The sequence below is a fragment of the Pongo pygmaeus genome, chromosome 13 (genome assembly GCF_028885625.2).
Source record: "Pongo pygmaeus isolate AG05252 chromosome 13, NHGRI_mPonPyg2-v2.0_pri, whole genome shotgun sequence".
In the NCBI taxonomy this organism is placed as follows: domain Eukaryota; kingdom Metazoa; phylum Chordata; class Mammalia; order Primates; family Hominidae; genus Pongo; species Pongo pygmaeus.
Window position 1 is genome coordinate 127900428 of NC_072386.2, and position 21056 is coordinate 127921483.

The window sequence follows — 21056 nt, forward strand, 5'->3', positions numbered from 1 at the left end:
AACAGAAGGAGTGAGGGCCCCGAGGCGGATGACCCGTGTGCCTCAACCCGAATGGGGAGAGGCGGGGGTCTGCAGCAGGGTACGGGCAGGTGATCCCCCAAGGAAAGATTTCCCTGTATTGAGAGAGAAGGGGCCAAGAGGAGGAGCTTGTCAAACACCACAGCCCCTCCCCCTCCTCTCAGCGCCAGGGGGTCCCTGGTGCCAGTGTTCGGCTGATGGAGAGAACGGCAAGCGGAAGAGGGAGTGTGACCCCTGTAGGCACATGACTTCCCTTGCTGCACTGCTCTAGATAGCAGAGGTGTGGTGACGACCCTGCTTTGTCCCATTGGGGGCGTTTGCTGTTAGGTCTGCAGAATCCTCAGTTGCTATTGGAAATGGTGACATCACTGGCAGGGGCGGAGCTTCAGCCATCCTTCAAGTTAGGGAGGCGGACGCACGCTCCAGGGGTGGAGGGGGACAAAGACAGGGTGGTGTGGGCCAGAGGGAAGGGTAAGGCTCTGGAAAAGGGGGCGCTGGGAGCGCATTGCGAGGGGGCTGGAGACGGAGAGAGGAGCGGAAGCTGAGGGTGTGAAACGGCTGGCCCCGAACACACCTCGCGGGGCTCCAGTGATTCCTCGTGTCCGACCTCAGCCCCAGTCAGTGTGGTTCCAGTTTCCACGCTCTCGCGGAAGGCCTGGCTGAACACATGCGGCAGCCACGGTCACCCTCCCTATTCCTCTTAGCCCGAGGAGGGGGGTCCCAAGTTACATGGCCACGCAAATGGGGCCTCTCCTCATTTCTGAACCGTGTGGGGAGGGGAACCTTGAGGGCAGCGCCCCCCAGAGTCATGGCTTAGGGCCTCCCCCACCCCTCTGGAGCTCCAGTCTGCAAGAGTCAGGACCGAAATATCGCTGACTGTGGGTGACGACTCTTGCGCGCACACACACGTACAAGCAGGCAGACGCGTTCGGTCATATTAAAAGGCACGCAAGGGTGCGGGCTGCACGCGGTGACACGGACCCCTCTAATGTTTCCAAACTGAGTTCCCTGCAGCTCCCCGACAGCACAGGCCCCTGTCCCAGGACCCCTCCAGGCACGCGCTCACACGCACACGCGCGCTCCCCGGCTCACGCGCGCTCCGACACACACGCTCACGCGAACGCAGGCTCACGCTCTGGCGCGGGAGGCGCCCCCTTCGCCTCCGTGTTGGGAAGCGGGGGCGGCGGGAGGGGCAGGAGACGTTGGCCCCGCTCGCATTTCTGCAGCTGCTGCAGTCGTCTCAGCGTCCGGAACCAGCGCCGTCCGCGGAGCCGCCGCCGCCGGGCCCTTTCCAAGCCGGGCGCTCGGAGCTGTGCCCGGCCCCGCTTCAGCACCGCGGACAGCGCCGGCCGCGTGGGGCTGAGCCCGGAGCCCCTGCGCGCGCTCCCGCGCCCCTTCCCTCGGCCGACGTCCCGGGACCGCCGCTCCGGGGGAGACGTGGCGTCCGCAGCCCGCGGGGCCGGGCGAGCGCAGGACGGCCCGGAAGCCCCGCGGGGGATGCGCCGAGGGCCCCGCGTTCGCGCCGCGCAGAGCCAGGCCCGCGGCCGGAGCCCATGAGCACCATGCGCCTGCTGACGCTCGCCCTGCTGTTCTCCTGCTCCGTCGCCCGTGCCGCGTGCGACCCCAAGATCGTCAACATTGGCGCGGTGCTGAGCACGCGGAAGCACGAGCAGATGTTCCGCGAGGCCGTGAACCAGGCCAACAAGCGGCACGGCTCCTGGAAGATTCAGCTCAATGCCACGTCCGTCACGCACAAGCCCAACGCCATCCAGATGGCTCTGTCGGTGTGCGAGGACCTCATCTCCAGCCAGGTGCCCTCCCCCACCTCCGCCACCCACCACCCCCCTCCTCCACCCACCTCCCCCCTCCTCCATCCTGCAACCCCACACCCCCAGTTTCATTCCATCCTTTCCGTGCCCCCTTCCTCCCTGTAAGACACCACCCCGGAGTCAGCTGGCTGCTTCCGGGAGGCCTCGTCTCACTAGGAACCAAACACCAGGGTCTGCTGGCTCCCCTATCTTGGCCTGAGACCAGTCACCTGCCACCTTGGCTGGTCCTCAGAGGGTACCTGGGGCTCCAGGCCCTGACTGGTGTGTGTAGACGTGGGGCTGGAGTGTGTCAGTGTGGGGGTGGGCATTCCGGGTATGAGGGCAGAAGTGCCTGTCCAGCTACATGCCGGCCCTGCAGAGCTTTAAACAGGACGAGGCCTGGGGCCATCTTTGTTTCTGCTTCCAGGTTCTCCTGCCCTTTTTTCTTCCCTTCCCCCCACCCATGGGTCCGCCTGGGAAGGGAAATGGCTCAGGTGCCACAGCAGGGCGCTTTGTGGGGGTGGGAGTTGGGGTGCACACGCGAGAGGCGTCAGGGCATGGGAGCTGTCGGCAGCCAGCACTGCGGGGGAGGACGTGGCTCCTGGGATTTTGCCTGTCGGAGCTGTCCGCCCCTGGGCCGAGCGCATGCTGAATTCCAATGAGGCTGCAAGGATCTGCAATGCAGCCCTTTATGTAAGAGGCAGGACAGACATCCAGCCTAGCACCGCTCACACGTGCCTACCTGGTGGACACACCACATCTGTGGACACACATGCTCACACACACACCAAATGTTACATTAGCACACACTCATGCACCTCAGCATCACATAGTCAATTTCATATGCTCACTTGCACACATGCAGATCCATGGACACCTGCTCATGTGCCACACACTGCTTGGCATGCATTCCCAGAGGCATGTGCAAACATGCACATTTACACACATGGTTCCAGTCATTCACACGCATGTACACAAACAGACATGCCAGGGCATGTGATGCATATAACCATATCCTAGCACACGCCTGAACACCTGCATGGTCACACACGGACCTACAGGTCTTTGCCAGGCACCTCTGGGTGCAGGCTGGAGGCAAGACCTGGGGGAGGGAGAACCACTTCAAACAGCTGCAGCCTCAGGGCCCACACCAGAGTTTTCTCAGAAATCCTCCCTCCCCACTTCACAAGCCACCCCCGTGCCCCAGCCCAGGACACCACGGGATGGGACTGGGGGGATGCATTTGTAGCCAGAGGCTGCGGTCACATATTCCATCTGGGACTGGGGAGGGACACGGAAGGTGGACTCGGGAAATCCAGGAGGGGCCATTCCTGGGGAATTGCTTCAACTCACGCCCATGTTGCTGTCTGTCTGTGGGCATGGCCTCTGCAGCAAAGGCAATGCCTGCAGCTACCACTCACAGAACACACCCCCTGGCCAGGTACTGTCCTGCCACGTGGGGCCATGCAGTGCACCCCGCCCCCATTTGCCGAAGCTCTAAGAGGTACAGGCAGAGTTGGGGACAGACGCAGGTCCTTGTTGTGTGAAGGTGGTGTGGACCCCCAGCTGCCTGCCTCCCTGCCTTGGGAGGCTGGGGAGAGAAGGAAGGTGTCAGCTCCAGGGGGCTGAGCCACTGGCTTTAGATCTGCCCCATGGGGCCTTGGTCATGGGTAGGAAGGCTGGGCTGCACCCCCAATGCCTCCCTTCCCTTCCTTGAGGATGAGGCCAGCACTCAGAGTAAGGGCTGGGTGTTGTTCAGACGGAGCCCATTGCAGGCTCTGGCCCTGGAGACACCAGCGAAAGGGACCTCAGCCTCTTTGGCAGCTTCTAGCTGCTTCCCCCTGAAGTCCGGTACCAGCCTTCGGAGCTGCCCGCCCTGTCTCGGGATGTGGGCTGGCCCCACCCCTGGCCCATCAGGAAGGATGGGTGGGTTCTGAGCATCAAAGCCATCATGATGCAGGGCCAGCCATCCTCCCCAGTCCACCCTGGGTGCGTCCCGTGCTCAGGGCCCCCGGGACATCCCAAGGGCAGGCCTTCACCTGGCCCTTGAAGAGCACAGAGCCTGCAGGGCCCTGGTCAGCGGTGTGAGAGGAGTGAGGGGAGGTGCGGGTGGGATCTGCCCTCCCCTGTGTCCCCTCAGCCCCTGCTCCGCCTCTGCCCCTCTGCTATTGGCTGATAGAGGATGACAATGGGGTCTCCCTCCCCAACCCTGTGGGCATGTGTGCATCTGGGCCTGGACATGTAGCATGTACCCAAATCGTGCCCCCAGCCCCCCTTAGCCTGCTGGGTTCAGCCCCTGCTGCTTCCAGATCTCAGGCTCTAGCCCAGTGCCTGGCTCACCCCTGGCTCAAGCTGACCATGTCTCCTGTGTCCACAGGTCTACGCCATCCTAGTTAGCCATCCACCTACCCCCAACGACCACTTCACTCCCACCCCTGTCTCCTACACAGCCGGCTTCTACCGCATCCCCGTGCTGGGGCTGACCACCCGCATGTCCATCTACTCGGACAAGGTAAGCCTGACTGCCAGACCAGGCCTGCCGGCCCTCAGCCCCAGGGCGCAGCCTGGCCACTCCAGGAGCAGCGGGCCGACCCGCTCACATGGAACTCACATGCCACAAACTCACAGCCACACAGCTCCCCAACATTCATGCACGTCCGCACGCTCTCACGTGTCCAACTCACACATCTGCAAACACTGTCACATGCACACTCACGTGCTCTTACGCACGCAATACACACTCTCTTGCACATGGAGGGCTCACATGGAGCCCAGCACATGCCCCCAGCCCAGAGCAGGCCAAAGGGAGGGGGCACGTCTCACACACTCACACATCACACACTCACACATTCATACAGCACCCACACGCTACACTGCTATGTTCACCCTCCCCACACATGCACACTGACACACCCACAGATTCACACAAAGTCACACACACTCACTGGCACAGGCACCAGTGACACCCCCTCAGGATGAGAGGGCCCGTGGGCTAGGAGAAGGGATGGCTGGGAGGCTTTCTAGACAGGTGGACTTTGAAGGGGAGTTTGGAGAGCTGGGGGTTGCTCCAGGAGGAAAGGGGTGTGCACGCAGCCAGGGTGGTGGGGCCAGCCTTTCCCACTGCAGGCATGGGTGGAGAGCAATGTCTGCGGTTGCAGCTCAGGGTGGGGGGCGCTGGCCTGGGGGCTTCCAGCCTCTAGGGCTGAGGGCAGCTTGGCTTAGCCTCCTGCAGACCCTCCTGGCCCACAGGCTATGAGGAGGGCGTCTGTCCAATCCTGGAACAGCAGCTGGAAGAGGGGAGAGGTCATCCAGTCAGTTTTGCAGGAATCTCCAAGCCAGAGAGCCATGGGGGCTTGCTCTAGGTCACACAGCCCTCCGTCTACCCAGGATGCAAACTGGGCACTGAGAGGCTGACCAACCTGGGGCTACTGGCAGACAGACCTGCAGGGCCACTTGGCAGGGAACATCCAGTTTGGTGCCAGCGCTGAGGAGCCAGAGGGCTGGGCTGTGCAGCCAGGCTTCCGGGTCCCCCATATTCTCCAAATTCCTCCTGCCCAGAGTCCACAGTCCTCAGTAACACTGCCTTAAAGCACAGGGGTCGCCCCAGCCAGGCCCAGGCTCTTCTGGGAGGATGAAAGGCCCCAGAGGCAGGAGCTGAGACAGAGGCTGGAACAGCCACCTTCCTGAGGCTCTGAAAGCCCTGGCATGCCCCCTCAGCACCCAAACTGCTCCTCCCAGGTGACTTCACCCCTGGCCGTGGGAAGGTGGGGGTCTCATTCCTGTGCCCTCAGGCACGACCTCCTTCACCTGTCTGGGCACCAATTTCCTCACATGTGAAGGAGAGAAGATGGCCTTACCCAGGAAAGCAGCCAGTGGCTCAAATGAAAGGCGGGGGAAAAGGATGCCCCAGGGCAGGTCCAGCCCAGCACGTGCCCCCAGCCCAGAGCAGGCCAAAGGGAGGGGGCACACCTCATAGCTGCACCCTGGCCTTACCACAGTCTCTACACTACAACCAACCTGTGCCCAAAATATGAACCGGCAAGGCCAGGTCAGAGCTAGTCCAAGACCTCGAGCACAGCCTGCCTTGCAGCCACGTCACCAGGTGGATAGACAGAGGCAGGGGACATTTTTGCACCCCAAGGCACTGCCCCAGGCCACAAGGAGGGAGCAGGTGAAAAATAACCTGGAGGCCTCAGAGGACCACAAGATCAGTAAGGTTCCACAGGGACACTGAAGGAACCAGGGCTCACCTGGACAGACACAGAGAACCGAGGCAGAGGGGGCAGAGCCTGCTCCACTCCCGGCCGTGCCACGGCACTCTGTGGCAGCTTGCGGCCAGGAAAAGCAAGCACCACGCTCTCGCCTGGGGAGATGAGGCCTTTAACCCCAAGAGTGAATTCTTCTTCATACATAGAGTTGTTTAAATTTGGGAGGTGGGGAGATGAAGCCTTTAGCCCCAAGAGTAAATTCTTCTTCCTACATAGAGTTGTTTAAATTTGGGAGGACTCTGTGGGCAGCCCCAAGGGGATCTTCGAGGCGCTATGTGTCATCAAGAACTTCCTGAGCTCAGCTTGTCCAAAGGTGGCGGGCTGCAGGGGAGGGGGGTGAGCTCACCCCAGGAACAATTCCACAGAAACCCACGTCCCTCAGGGTGCTATGGGGCCAACACCAAACCTCCTCCATTTCCGAGATTATATGTGGGAGGAGAGGCTGGGGTGGGAGAAAGAGAGGTTCCCAGGGTCTAAAAAGTGTCCCCAGGGTGGTAGGGACAGGGTTGGGAAAAAGGAGGGGTCCCAAGGTCTAGAAAGTGTCCCCAGGTTGGCCGGGCGCGGTGGCTCATGCCTGTAATCCCAGCACTTTGGGAGGCCGAGGCGGGCGGATCGCGAGGTCAGGAGATTGAGACCATCCTGGCTAATACGGTGAAACCCCGTCTCTACTAAAAATACAAAAAAATGAGCCGGGCGTGGTGGTGGGCACCTGTAGTCCCAGCTACTTGGGAGGCTGAGGCAGGAAAATGGTGTGAACCCAGGAGGCGGAGCTTGCAGTGAGCCCAGATCGCACCACTGCACTCCAGCCTGGGTGACAGTGCGAGACTCTGTTTAAAAACAAACAAAAAAAAAGTGTCCCCAGGGTGGTAGGGACACGGGTGGGAAAAAGAAGGGGGTCCCAGGGTCTAGAAAGTGTCCCCAGGGGGTTGGGGACAGGGGTGAGAGGAAGGGGGTCCCAGGGTCTAGAAAGTGTCCCCAGGCAGGTGGGAACAGGAGCGAGAGGAAGGGGGTCCCAGGGTCTAGAAAGTGTCCCCAGGCGGGTGGGAACAGGGGTGGGAGGAAGGGGGTCCCGGGATCTAGAAAGTGTCCCCAGGGGCGTGGGAACAGGGGTGAGAGGAAGGGGGTCCCAGAGTCTAGAAAGTGTTCCCATGAGGGTGGGGACAGCGGTGAGAGGAAGGGGGTCCCAGGGTCTAGAAAGTGTCCCCAGGGGGTTGGGGACAGGGGTGAGAGGAAGGGGGTCCCAGGGTCTAGAAAGTGTCCCCAGGCGGGTGGGAACAGGGGTGAGAGGAAGGGGGTCCCAGAGTCTAGAAAGTGTTCCCATGAGGGTGGGGACAGCGGTGAGAGGAAGGGGGTCCCAGGGTCTAGAAAGTGTCCCCAGGAGGGTGGGGACGGGGTGAGAAGAAGGGGGTCCCAGGGTCTAGAAAGTGTCCCCAGGGTGGTAGGGACAGGGGTGGGAGACAGGAGGGGGTCCCAGGGTCTAGAAAGTGTCCCCAGGGGGGTGGGGGCAGGAGTGAGAGGAAGGGGGTCCCGGGGTCTAGAAAGTGTCCCCAGGGGGGTGGGAACAGGGATGAGAGGAAGGGGGTCCCAGGGTCTAGAAAGTGTCCCCACGGGGGTGGGAACAGGGGTGAGAGGAAGGGGGTCCCAGGGTCTAGAAAGTGTCCCAGGGGCATGGGAACGGGTGAGAGGAAGGGAGTCCCAGGTCTAGAAAGTGTTCCCATGGGGGTGGGGACAGGGGTGAGAGGAAGGGGGTTCCAGGGTCTAGAAAGTGTCCCCAGGGGGATGGGAACAGGGGTGAGAGGAAGGGGGTTCCAGGGTCTAGAAAGTGTTTCCATGGGGGTGGGGACAGGGGTGAGAAGAAGGGGGTCCCAAGGTCTAGAAAGTGTCCCCAGGGGGATGGGAACAGGGGTGAGAGGAAGGGGTTCCAGGGTCTAGAAAGTGTTTCCATGGGGGTGGGGACAGGGGTGAGAGGAAGGGGGTCCCAGGGTCTAGAAAGTGTCCCCAGGGGGATGGGAACAGGGGTGAGAGGAAGGGGGTCCCAGTGTGTAGAAAATGTCCCAGGGGTGTGGGAATGGGTGAGAGGAAGGGAGTCTCAGGGTCTAGAAAGTGTTCCCATGGGGGTGGGGACAGGGGTGAGAGGAAGGGGGTCCCAGGGTCTAGAAAGTGTCCCCAGGGGGATGGGAACAGGGGTGAGAGGAAGGGGGTCCCAGTGTGTAGAAAATGTCCCAGGGGTGTGGGAATGGGTGAGAGGAAGGGAGTCTCAGGGTCTAGAAAGTGTTCCCATGGGGGTGGGGACAGGGGTGAGAGGAAGGGGGTCTCAGGGTCTAGAAAGTGTCTCCAGCGGGGTGGGGACAGGGGTGGGAGGAAGGGGGTTCCCAGCCTCCGGCGGGTGTTCCAGCAGTGGGAGGTGGGTGGGAGGGCGGCTCCCCACGGGTCCGCCTCAGCCCGCCGTGCGCCCGCCTCCCACAGAGCATCCACCTGAGCTTCCTGCGCACCGTGCCGCCCTACTCCCACCAGTCGAGCGTGTGGTTTGAGATGATGCGTGTCTACAGCTGGAACCACATCATCCTGCTGGTCAGCGACGACCACGAGGGCCGGGCGGCTCAGAAGCGCCTGGAGACGCTGCTGGAGGAGCGTGAGTCCAAGGTGAGGGTCGGCGCCGCGGGCGGGCGCCTGGCGGAGCCGAGGTGCAGGACGGGCCGCCTTGTGTCTGTGGCTCCGTGTGTGACACCCTCTTCTTTCCATCGTGCATGGTCAGCACCACCACGTCTGGCGAGCGCCCGCCCCAGCCTGTCCTCGGCTCATTTCACTCGCTTTTGCCATTAGTCGAAATCTCCTTCGTGTCAGTCCCTGCGGGGCGAGGGCCAGACCACCTGGAGCTCCGCAAACACCCCTGCCCCGCGCTGCCCAGCGCCCTCGTCCCCTCCTCCTGCCCACGCCCCTCGCTCCCTGGAGGCCCCAGCCGGGCTTGGGACTCGTCACCCTTCCCGCCCACCCTGTCCTGAGTCCCCAGCAGCCTCCCTCTGGGCAAGGTCTCCCCTGTACACGGCCCCCACATACTGCCCCTGCAGGCCTGTCCCCTCCTGGCTGGGCCCATTCCCTGTCCTCCCCCGCGTGGCCTCCCCTGAAGCTCTGCACCTCACGGCTCAGCAAAGCCCCATCCACAGACACCTGCCCCCCAGCCTGGACCGCCGCTGTGGGCTCCACTCCCCTCCTTGCCCCCACCACAGGGCTCCCTCCGCACTCCTCACCAAGATCAATTAGCCACCTGGTTCTAGGACACACTGACCCCCAACACAGCCAGGCGTCCACTCTGTGGGGCTGCAGAGAGATCAGAGCTGGGATTTGGGGGGGTCCAAGCGACCCCTGCCCCCTTCCTTACCACTCCCATTTGCAGTATGGGGCAGAGCTGGTTCTCGGCTGCAGACCCCCGGAGCCCTGGGTGCTCAGCACCTGGGCCAGCTCCTGATCAAGCAGTGGGAGGAGGCCCAGGCTGAAGAGGGCCAGACCTATGGGTGGCTGGGAGCATGTTTCGTGTCAGAGCTGGCTTCATCGAACTTAGAGCCAACCTGGCACCCCCAAGGCACCCCAGGCCCCGGGAGGGACCAGAGGGCATGGGTCGGGGGTAAAGCCAGGGGCAGACCAGAGGGTCCTGGGAATACTGTCGTGGGGGGTCTGCTGAGTCTTGGGGGGGAGGGGCATGAGCACCGAGGGCCCCACCCAAGACAGTGCCCCTCACCCCAGTGCCCGACAGGCCCCTCACCTTCTGGCGTGCCCACCCACGGCCACGGACTCCCATCACACACTCACCCCTGCACACCCAACCGCCTGCTTCCACTCACAGGTGCACGCACACATTCCCATCACACTCCACACCTCCGGCCACAGGCTCAGGCTTGCCTCCATGCAGCTCCAGCACCACACACACACCTGGACACGCGCACAGATGCACTCCTCACACACACACCTGGACACACGCTCAGGTGCGCTCCTCACACACACACCTGGACACGCCCACAGGTGCGCTCCTCACACACACACCTGGACACGCGCTCAGGTGTGCTCCTCACATACACACGCCTGGACACGTGCTCAGGTGCGCTCCTCACACACACACCTGGACACATGCTCAGGTGCGCCCCTCACATACACACCTGGACACGCGCTCAGGTGCGCTCCTCACATACACACGCCTGGACACGTGCTCAGGTGCGCTCCTCACACACACACCTGGACACATGCTCAGGTGCGCTCCTCACATACACACCTGGACACGCGCTCAGGTGCGCTCCTCACATACACACGCCTGGACACGTGCTCAGGTGCGCTCCTCACACACACACCTGGACACGTGCTCAGGTGCGTTCCTCACACACACACGCCTGGACATGCGCTCAGGTGCGCTCCTCACACACACACGCCTAGACACGCGCACAGGTGCGCTCCTCACACACACACACACCTGGACACACGCACAGGTGCGCTCCTCACACACACACACCTGGACACGTGCTCAGGTGCGCTGCTCACACACACACACCTGGACACGCGCTCAGGTGCACTCCTCACACACACACACCTGGACACGCGCACAGGTGCGCTCCTCACACACACACACACCTGGACACGCGCTCAGGTGCGCGCCTCACACACACACACCTGGACACGTGCTCAGGTGTGCTCCTCACGTGCATGCTCACCCTCACTTGCGCCGGCCAGCACACACACATGCACACACACATGCACATGCATACACATGCACACACATGCACACACACGCACATACACACACGCACACACACACACGCACACACATGCACATGCACACATGCACACACATGCACACGCGCACACACATGCACACACGCACGCACACACATGCACATGCACATGTGCACACATACAAGCGTGCTCAGACCATCTGGCTCTTCCCCAAGCTTCACAGGCCTTTGTGGACTAACCCTCCCATGCTGACACCCACAGGCACATGCCACCCCTGCAGGCGCACATATGCACACACACCCTCTTGGGCGCATATGCAAGCCGATGGGCATGGGCACCCCAGTTAGTGAGGACACCTCGGTCTCTTGAGCGGCAGAGGGAGACCAAGGAGAGGGAGGGGGAGGGACATGGGGACAGGCCCCGGGGGGCTGCTCACCTCCCACTCAGGACTGACACGGGTTGGAGTGGGCACTGCTGGGGCCACACAGCAGGTGCACGGCAGGGTGGGGGTGGCAGGTGGGGCTCCCTCCAAACGGTGGACGCGGACATGGCCTCCTTTTCTCCTGAGAGCGACCGTTTCCAAGAGCACAGCTTCGTGGCAGGGAGCCTCCATGGCCCCGCCCCCACGACCCTCACCCCCTAGCTCCACCCCGGCCCCCAGCCCCGCCCCGGGCCTCGGTGTTTGCGAGCTCCAGGTAGGAGCCCGTCTGCAGATGTGCCGAGGAGGTGGTGTGATTGCTTTAGCGCCGTCATTTTCAACCGTTTATAATCTTCTTCTGTGTCTGCATATTTTCTCTGTGCACATTATTCATCAGAGTAAAAAAAGGAACTATGAAAACCTCGACCAACTGTCCTATGACAACAAGCGCGGACCCAAGGTATATATGCATGGACGTGCACGCCACCCACGGCTAGGGAGCCCTGGCCTCGGCGCCTCGGCCACTAGGGCCACTGTCTGGCCCAGCCGCCGAGCCGCAGGCCCAAGCAATGAGGAGAGGCAGCCGGCAGCAGGCAGGAGAGGGCAGGCAGGAGAGGGCAGGCGTGGCGGCGTGGGTGCCTGAGGCCCACCCGCCGTGACCCTAGCCTGCACCCTCGAGGCAGGCGCGGCTGCAGGAGGAGCTGCTCTCCGGGAAGTGCATGCGAATCTCCGAGACCCCAAGGGTTTCCTCGTGGAACCCGGGAGGGAGCCCGCCCGCCTGGCCACCCACTCGCCGGGGCCGGGCTGCTCCTGCAGGGGCCTGCGGAATCAGACCTCAGAGGACCTCCCATGGTTTTGGAAAAGTCAGCCCCATCTCTTTTCCTGGTTGCATTCCAAAACTCTTTTCTGTTTCCCATCCGCTGCACGCCTCCTGAGTCTGGGTCCACTTCAGCTTGCATGCTCAGTGCAAAGATGAGGACAGGAGTGAGGTGGAGAGAGATCCAGAGAGAGCAGAGAGAGCACAGAACGAGCACAGGTGAGCGCGCAGGCTGAAGACAGGACAGGACCGGAGAGGCGAGGCCAGGCCAGGCAAGGACTGAGGAAGGCAGGCAGAGGCGCAGGTGGCAGGCGCAGACCATGGCAGCCCTAGCTAAGCTGCCTCGGGGTTCCCAGTGGCTCCGGCCCGACTCTCACCCCTGAGGCGCTATGTTCCCTGCCCCAGCCGCCTGCTAACACTCTTGCTCACACCGCAGGCAGAGAAGGTGCTGCAGTTTGACCCAGGGACCAAGAACGTGACGGCCCTGCTGATGGAGGCGAAAGAGCTGGAGGCCCGGGTCATCATCCTTTCTGCCAGGTGAGGCTGGGCAGGGCCCTACACACTCCACACAGGATGGTACCTGGGCCAAGTACCTGCCATCTGAGCCAGAGCTGGGACATTGTTGGGCACAGTGACCTTCAGCTTCCAAAGCATCTTCACCAAGGACAGCCACCCCCACCCCCACCCGCGCCCACACTCCTATCGGCATGGCTGATGTGACACCCTCCATCTGTCCCTCCATCCCTGGGCCCTTCCCCATTCCACAGTCACATGCTGCTGCTGCCCTGAGCTGGGCTGTGGGAGAGGGAGATGGAGGAGACCCTGCCCTTGGGAAGCCCCGCAACTCAAGGGGGCAAACCTGTGCAAACAAGGCCCAGGCCTGGGGCCAGGGACTAGGCCCAGGGAAGTGATGTGCAGGTGTGCCAGGCGAAAAGGCCCACAGCAGGGAGAGGGCCAGATTTCCCAACTGAAGGATTGCAACAGCTGCAGCAGCAGCTTAAGGGGAAATCAGTTAGGTACCCAGGAAATCAGGCTGCTCTGGACAGGGTCCGGTGCCACAGAGCAACCTCGGGGAGGAGCCCACTGTAAAAAGCTCCTTATTTGCAAGTGGCTAGGTTCTTCTGGGAAGGGAAAGGCTGGGTGACTGGGAATAGGAAAAGCAAGAGTGGGGAAGGGCAGGGTGAGGAGCCTCGCCCCATGGGACAGCCAAAACCCCACTGTCCCTGACCTAAAAGCTCTGCTGGGCTCCAACAGAGCAGAGCAAAACAGCAGTGAAACACCCAGAGGAACACAGCCCAGCCCTCCAGCCCTGCATATGGGAAAGAGCCGGCGACACTCTCAGTCCCAGGGCAGACCACCATTTCCACGGTCCATCAAATGACCCTCTGGCACGGAGACAGGTGCAGCCCCCTCACCAGGGCAGAACGCAGGGTGGGGCCAGCCAGGGCTCCTCGGGCTAGAAGGCAGGAATCTCCCCAGCCCAAGGCAGGGTTGTTGCTTAGAGCTGCTCACGGGGCCTTGCCTGCTCCTCCTGCAGCTGCTATAAAAAGGCACTAATCGTCCCCCATTACGCCCCCTGCACTCGGCTTTAGGCTCATAAGTCACTTGTCCACTCCACTCATCCAACTGTAGGCCCCAGGGAGGGTTGGCCTGGGCTCCAGGAAAAAAGATTTTTAAAGATGTGATCAGGCCAGGTCGGGGTATGCACAGGTCCCAAGGAAGGAATGCCCCGCCCAGGGAAAGCCCCGCCCAGAAAAAAAGACCCGCCAAGGGAAAGCTCCGCCCAGATAAAAGCCCCGCCCAGGGAAAGCCCTGCCCAGGGAAAGCCGCGCCCAGAAAAAAAGACCCTCCCAGGGAAAGCCCCACCCAGGAAAAACTCCGCCCAGGGAAAGCTCCGCCCAGGGAAAGCCCCACCCAGAAAAAGACCTGCCCAGAGAAAGCCCCGCCCAGAAAAAGACCCTGCCAGGGAAAGCCCCACCCAGGAAAAACTCCGCCCAGATAAAAGCCCGCCCAGGGAAAGCCCCGCCCAGAAAAAAGACCTGCCCAGGGAAAGCCCCGCCCAGAAAAAAGACCCTCCCAGGGAAAGTTCCGCCCAGATAAAAGCCCGCCCAGGGAAAGACCCGCCCAGAAAAAGACCCGCCCAGGGAAAGCCCAGCCCAGAAAAAAGACCCGCCCAGGGAAAGCCCTGCCCAGAATAAAGACCCGTCCAGGGAAAGCCCCACCAAGGGAAAGCTCCGCCCAGATAAAAGCCCGCCCAGGGAAAGTCCCGCCCAGAAAAAAGACCTGCCGAGGGAAAGCTCCGCCCAGATAAAAAGCCCACCCAGGGAAACCCTCGTGCAGAAAAAAGACCAGCCCAGGGAAAGCTCTGCCCAGAAAAAAGACCAGTCCAGGGAAAGCCCTGCCCAGAGAAAAGATCGACCAGGGAAAGCCCCGCCCAGAAAAAAAGACCCGCCCAGGAAAAGCTCTGCCCAGAAAAAAGACCGGTCCAGGGAAAGTCCCGCCCAGAAAAAAAAGACCCGCCCAGGGAAAGCCCCGCCCAGATACAAGCCCCACCCAGGGAAAGCCCAGCCCAGAAAAAAGACCCGCCCAGAAAAAGTCCCGCCCAGGGAAAGCCCCGCCCATAAAAAGACCCGCCCAGGGAAAGACCCGTCCAGAAAAAAAGACCTCCCCAGGGAAAGCCCCGCCCAGAAAAAAGTCGCGCCCAGGAAAGCCCCGCCCAGAAAAAAGTCGCGCCCAGGAAAGCCCTGCGCAGAAAAAAGACTCGCGCAGGGAAAGCCCCGCCCAGAAAAAAGTCCCGCCCAGAAAAAAGTCGCGCCCGGGGAAAGCCCTGCCCTGAAAAAAGACGAGCCCAGGTAAAGCTCCGCCCAGAAAAAAGACCAGCCCAGGGAAATCCCCGCCCAGAAAAAAAGACCCGCCCAGGAAAAGCTCTGGCCAGATAAAAGCTCCGCCCAGGGAAAGCCCCGCCCAGAAAAAAAGCCCAGCCCAGGGAAAGCCCAGCCCAGAAAAAGACCCGCCCAGGGAAAACTCTGCCCAGAAAAAAGCCCCGCCCAGGGAAAGCCCCGCCCAGGGAAAGCTTCACCCAGGGAAAGTCCCACTTAGAGAACGCCCCACTCAGAGAAAGCCCCACCCAGGGAAGGCCCCGCGCAGAAACATGCCATCCAGTGAAAGCCCCACCCAGGGAAAGCCCCGCCCAGAAAAAGCCCCTCTTAGAGAAAGCCCCGCCAGACTCTCAGGAGTTAATTTTCTTTTTCGTTGTTTTGAGAGGGAGTCTTGCTCTGTCTCCCAAGCTGGAGTGCAGTAGTACAATCTCAGCTCACTGCAACCTCTGCCTCCTGGGTTCAAGCGATTCTCCTGCCTCAGCCTCCCGAGTAGCTGGGACTACAGGCACAAGCCACCACACCCGACTAATTTTTGTATTTTTAGTAGAGACGGGTTTCACCATGTTGGCCAGACTGGTCTCGAACTTGTGGCCTCTTCTTTTTTTTTTTTTTCTTTGAGACGGAGTCTCACTCTGTCACCCAGGCTGGAGTGCAGTGGCTCAATCTCGGCTCATTGCAAGCTCCACCTCCCGGGTTCACGCCATTCTCCTGCCTCAGCCTCCCAAGTAGCTGGGACTACAGGCCCCTGCCGCCATGCCCGGCTACTTTTTTGTATTTTTAGTAGAGACGGGGTTTCACCATGTCAGCCAGGATGGCCTCAATCTCCTGACCTCATGATCTGCCCTCCTCGGCCTCCCAAAGTGCTGGGATTACAGGAGTGAGCCACCGTGCTCGGCCACTTGTGGCCTCTTCTGTTATTTTCTGAATTGTTTACACTTCCCTCACTCATCACAGAGCTTGAGAGAGATTCTGTGGCTGTGATAGGGTAAAAGGATGGATGGGCAGGTGAACAAATGGACAGACAGCTGGCTGGGAAGTGGAAGATTTCTTCATCCAAGATGGGTCAACTCAAGGAATCGATTGCCCTAAAACATACCTGTTCCACTGTTGGCCACTTCAGCAATAGACAAGTTCACATCAAGCTAGACCTGCCTGATCGCTACATTCTAACTGGAGTGACCAACAGGACATGGGAGAGAAAACCACATACAAAACCAATCCACAGAACCCCGCCATGCCCAGGTCCCCACAGAGAGGGGAGGGGGCATTTTCTCCACTGGTTTTTCTCAGCCAATGAGCCCCTGAGCCATGCACTGAGGTCCCACAGGTTGACCCTGTGTTGCCAGCCTCAGGGTCAAGGCCACGCTTCCAGACATGGCCCTAAGAAAAAGGCCAGCCCAGGGAAAGGGACATGGTCAGGGCAGACAGGTGCGTGCACACAGGAACCAGGTGGACACCACACATCCACACACATGAGCACACACCATACACCACATGTGTATGCACATACCATACACACGTGCACAAATGCATGTACACACACTATAGTCACACCATGCGTACATCTCTACCCACACATGCAGAATCATGTACAGGTCATATGCAACACATATGCATGTATGCACATGCCACATACACACCACATGTACCATGCACACACCATACACACACATGCGCAAATGCATGTACACACACCATCACACCACTCATACATCTCTACTCACACTTGCAGAATCATGTACAGGTTACACACAACACATACGCATGTAGCACATGCCATATATGCACCACATGTACCGTGCATACACCATACACACACGTGCGCAAATGCATGTACACACACCATCACACCACTCATACATCTCTACTCACACTTGCAGAATCATGTACAGGTTACACACAACACATACGCATGTATGCACATGCCATATACACACCACATGTACCGTGCATACACCATACACACACGTGCGCAAATGCATGTACACACACCATCACACCACTCATACATCTCTACTCACACTTGCAGAATCATGTACAGGTTACACACAACACATATGCATGTATGCACATGCCATATACACACCACATGTACCGTGCATACACCATACACACACGTGCGCAAATGCATGTACACACACCATCACACCACTCATACATCTCTACTCACACTTGCAGAATCATGTACAGGTTACACACAACACATACGCACGTATGCACATGCCATATACACACATGTACCATGCATACACCATACACACACGTGCGCAAATGCATGTACACACACCGTCACACCACTCATACATCTCTACTCACACTTGCAAAATCATGTACAGGTTACACACAACACATACGCATGTATGCACATGCCATATACACACCACATGTACCATGCATACACGCACAAATGTATGTACACACCATAGTCACACTACACATACATCTCTACGCACACATGCACCATCAGGTACAGGTCATACACAACACATACACATGTGCACACATGCCACATACACACCACATGTGTACACACATGTGCCATGCATACACCATACACACATGCATCTACACATACAGATACAGGCACACACACCACCATATACACCACATACAAAGACACCCACTGATATGTGTACACCTACATACATGTACACACAGCACACATGCACATACTTCACAACACACATGTGCACCACACACCATGTGCACACCCATACACCCATGCTACATGCACGCCATACCCCACACGTATGCGTACACTGACCACAGCACACATCAACCACACACCCACCAACATAACTCTCTCTTTTTTGAGGAGATAGAGTCTTGCTCTGTTGCCCAGGCTGGAGTGCGGTGGCGTGATCTCAGCTCACTGCAACCTCTGCCCCCTGGAGTTCAAGCGATTCTCGTGCCTCAGCCTCCTGAGTAGCAGGAATTACAGGTGTGCACCATCATGCCCGGCTAATTTTTGTATTTTTAGTAGAGATGGGGTTTCACCATGTTGGCCAGGCTGGTCTTGAACTCCTGACCTCAGGTGATCCGCCTGCCTCGGCCTCCCAAAGTGCTGGCATTACAGGCATGAGCCACCGCCCCTGGTCTTTTTTTTTTCTTCTTTTTTTCTTTTCTTTTCTTTTTTTTTTTTTTTTTGTGTGTGTGAGACAGAGTCTTGCTCTGTCACCCAGGCTGGAGTACAGTGGCACAATCTTAGCTCACTGCAACCTCGGCCTCCCAGGTTCAAGTGATTCTTGTGCCTCAGCCTTCCAAGTAGCTAGAATTACAGGTGCAGGCCACCATGCCCAGCTAAGTTTTGTATTTTTAGTAGAGACTGGGTTTCGCCATGTTGGCCAGGCTGGTCTCGAACTCCTGGCCTCAAGTGATCCACCCACCTCGGCCTCTCAAAGGGCTGGGATGACAGCCATCAGCCACCGCCCCTAGCTCCAACAACTTTTTTTTTTTTTTAAGACGGAGTCTCACTCTGTCACCCAGGCTGGGGTGCAGTGGCGCGATCTTGGCTCAATGCAACCTCCACCTCCCAGGTTCAACCGATTCTCCTGCCACAGCCTCCCGAGTAGCTGGGATTACAGGCATGTGCCACCACCCCGGCTAATTTTTTTGTTTTTGTAGAAACGGGGTTTCTCCATGTTGGTCAGGCTGGTCTGGAATTCCTGACCTCAGGCGATCCGCCTGCCTCAGCCTCCCAAAGTGCTGGGATTACAGGAATGAGTAACTGCGCCTGGCCTCAAAATACTTCAGAGCAATGGCTCTGGACTGTCAGGGCTGGAAAGGACCCTCCTCACACATGCTGAGCTCCTTGGAGCGGAGGCCAGAGTCCCACAGCAGAGGCCGACTGGCCTACCCAGCATGCCCATCTCCCAGGAGTGCAGAGAGGCAAGCCCTGGGCAGCGGCAGGCACAGGCCTTCTTGACCTCAGACCTTCAGCCTGTCATATTTTGGCTCCTCCTTAGTGAAGGTTGTTGAGGGTGTTTTGCAGAGAGACATGATGCCAATCTTAATTTGTGACAATTTTCCATAGCGTGCAGATAATTTGTTTCCAAAACTTTTCATTTTCCTGAAGTTGTCTTGATTGGTATCAGCTATTTCCATAAAATGATCAGATGAGTTTTGATGGACAGATCAGGCTTTTGGTTACAACTGTTTTCCTCGTAATCTTTCCACCACATCACATGTCATGGACCTGAATTGCGTCAAGAAGACGGGCTTGTCCGTCAGGCCCTGGTGGGCACTTTGATAGCGGGCATGCTTCGCCATGACACGTGTGGTGTTGGGTCTTGCTGGACAAGCTGTGCTGTGTTCAGTGTGCGGAGCCTCTGCTAGATGCTCTCATTTGGGGCACTGGGCCAGTGCTACTGGGAGCACCTCTGTTTTGTGTCGCTGACTTCCAATAGCATCGTCATGTAGAGCAAACACTGAAGGGCTGCATTTCTTTGTGGGCTTATTCTCGAGAAAATTGGGGGCAGAACCCTCCTCAAGGAGGGGAGGGCCACCTTGGTTTCCAGAGTCAAGCATTGTGAAAATTACCCAACCCTCAGGCAATCCACCCAACCCTGCTGCCCATGTCTGGAGAAGCAAAGTGTCAGGGGTAGTCCAGGCCCACCTGGAGACAGGTCAGGCCCTGCAGAGAAAGGTCTGACAGATGGGGGTGAGGGAAGACCCCCCCAAAGGCCTCGAGTCCCACCAGGCCTCCAGGTCCTAGTCATAACCAGAGAGGCCCCAGCCCCAGAGGACCAGGTCCCCTGCTCCACTGTCCACAGGGTCCCACCTGCAAGCACACTGGCAGAGCTCAAGACCACACATGCCTGCAAGGTGAGGCCTGCCTGGGCTCTGTCCTCCCGCAGGCCCCAGGCCTGCGTGGCTGGGCGAAGGCAGCTGCTTGTGCAGACCCCAGGGGGAAAGCCGCCTCTCATCTCTGGCCGTCCCCAGGACGCTGGATCCACCAGTATCTCGCCAACCCAGAGAGCCCCCCAACCCCTCATTTCACATGTTTGAACATAGAGGACCAGAGGGGTGTGGCCTGTCTAGGAGGTCTTAGGAGCTTGGGTCCTGACTCTGCCACTTACCAACTCTTGTGTGTCCGGTGTGCCTCCGCTTCCCCTCGGGACACAGAGATATTGTGAAAGTTAAACAAGATAATCCCCGTAAAACACTTCGAGCAGTGCCTGGTATCTGGCCAGCAAGTGATCAATGGTGATCCATTACCGTCCTGGGACCCCATCAGGGCCTTCTGAGGTGGAGGGAAGGGCGTGCTGGGCAGCACAGGTGCAGGCCACAAGAAGGAAGTCAGTCCCATAAGCCAGGTATCTAACCCCATCCCTGCTCCCCCAAGGTAAGGACCAGCATCTAACCCCATCCCTGCTCCCCCAAGGTAAGGGCCAGCAACGGAGGCCTGGGAGGCTCCTGGGTTCTGGGCCACAGCGCCTCTGCGGGGTCTGCAGGCTTCGCTCTAGGAGGGGCTGGGGGCTGGGCAGGTCCCTGCTCCAGAGAAGGAGGACCTGGGCCTGCGGAGCGCCGCGGTGGGAGTGCTGGAGTCCTGGCCCGTCACCCCCGTCTGCCCCACAGCGAGGACGATGCTGCCACTGTATACCGCGCAGCCGCGATGCTGAACATGACGGGCTCCGGGTACGTGTGGCTGGTCGGGGAGCGCGAGATCTCGGGGAACGCCCTGCGCTACGCCCCGGACGGTGAGTGCTGGGCCTTGGCGGGGTCCCCGAACGGGGAGGCCCCCACGGGCTCTGAATCGCATGCTCGCCCAGGCATCCTCGGGCTGCAGCTCATCAACGGCAAGAACGAGTCGGCCCACATCAGCGACGCCGTGGGCGTGGTGGCCCAGGCCGTGCACGAGCTCCTCGAGAAGGAGAACATCACCGACCCGCCGCGGGGCTGCGTGGGCAACACCAACATCTGGAAGACCGGGCCGCTCTTCAAGAGGTGGGCGGGGCCTCTCCGGAGCTGGGCGGGGCTGCTCTTGGGGACGTGGTTGGGGTCACTCCAGAGATGGGCGGGGCCGCTCTCAGGACTGGGCGGGGCCGCTCTTGGGGAGGTGGGCGGGGCCACTCTCCAGAGCTGAGCGGAGCAGCTCTCAGGACTAGGCGGGGCCGCTCTTAGGGAGCT

The 21056-nt window shown here is 59.7% G+C and overlaps 1 protein-coding gene across 9 annotated transcripts in view; it reads left to right on the plus strand.

Annotated features, from left to right (window-relative positions):
* Positions 1-1191: 1191 nt before the first annotated feature.
* Positions 1192-21056, plus strand: part of GRIN1 (glutamate ionotropic receptor NMDA type subunit 1) — a 31234-nt gene continuing 11369 nt past the window's right edge. For 3 of the 9 annotated variants that reach the window (XM_054501594.1, XM_054501598.1, XM_054501600.1), the window contains exons 1-6: positions 1250-1829; positions 4204-4338; positions 8561-8737; positions 12485-12585; positions 20505-20626; positions 20699-20873. In XM_054501594.1, coding sequence (XP_054357569.1) covers positions 1572-1829; positions 4204-4338; positions 8561-8737; positions 12485-12585; positions 20505-20626; positions 20699-20873 — 968 coding nt within the window. In that variant the 5' untranslated portion in view covers positions 1250-1571. Of the gene's footprint in view, positions 1830-4203; positions 4339-8560; positions 8738-11628; positions 11692-12484; positions 12586-20504; positions 20627-20698; positions 20874-21056 lie in introns of all 9 variants that reach the window. The other 6 variants (XM_054501592.1, XM_054501597.1, XM_054501596.2 and 3 more) reach the window with 4 other exon arrangements.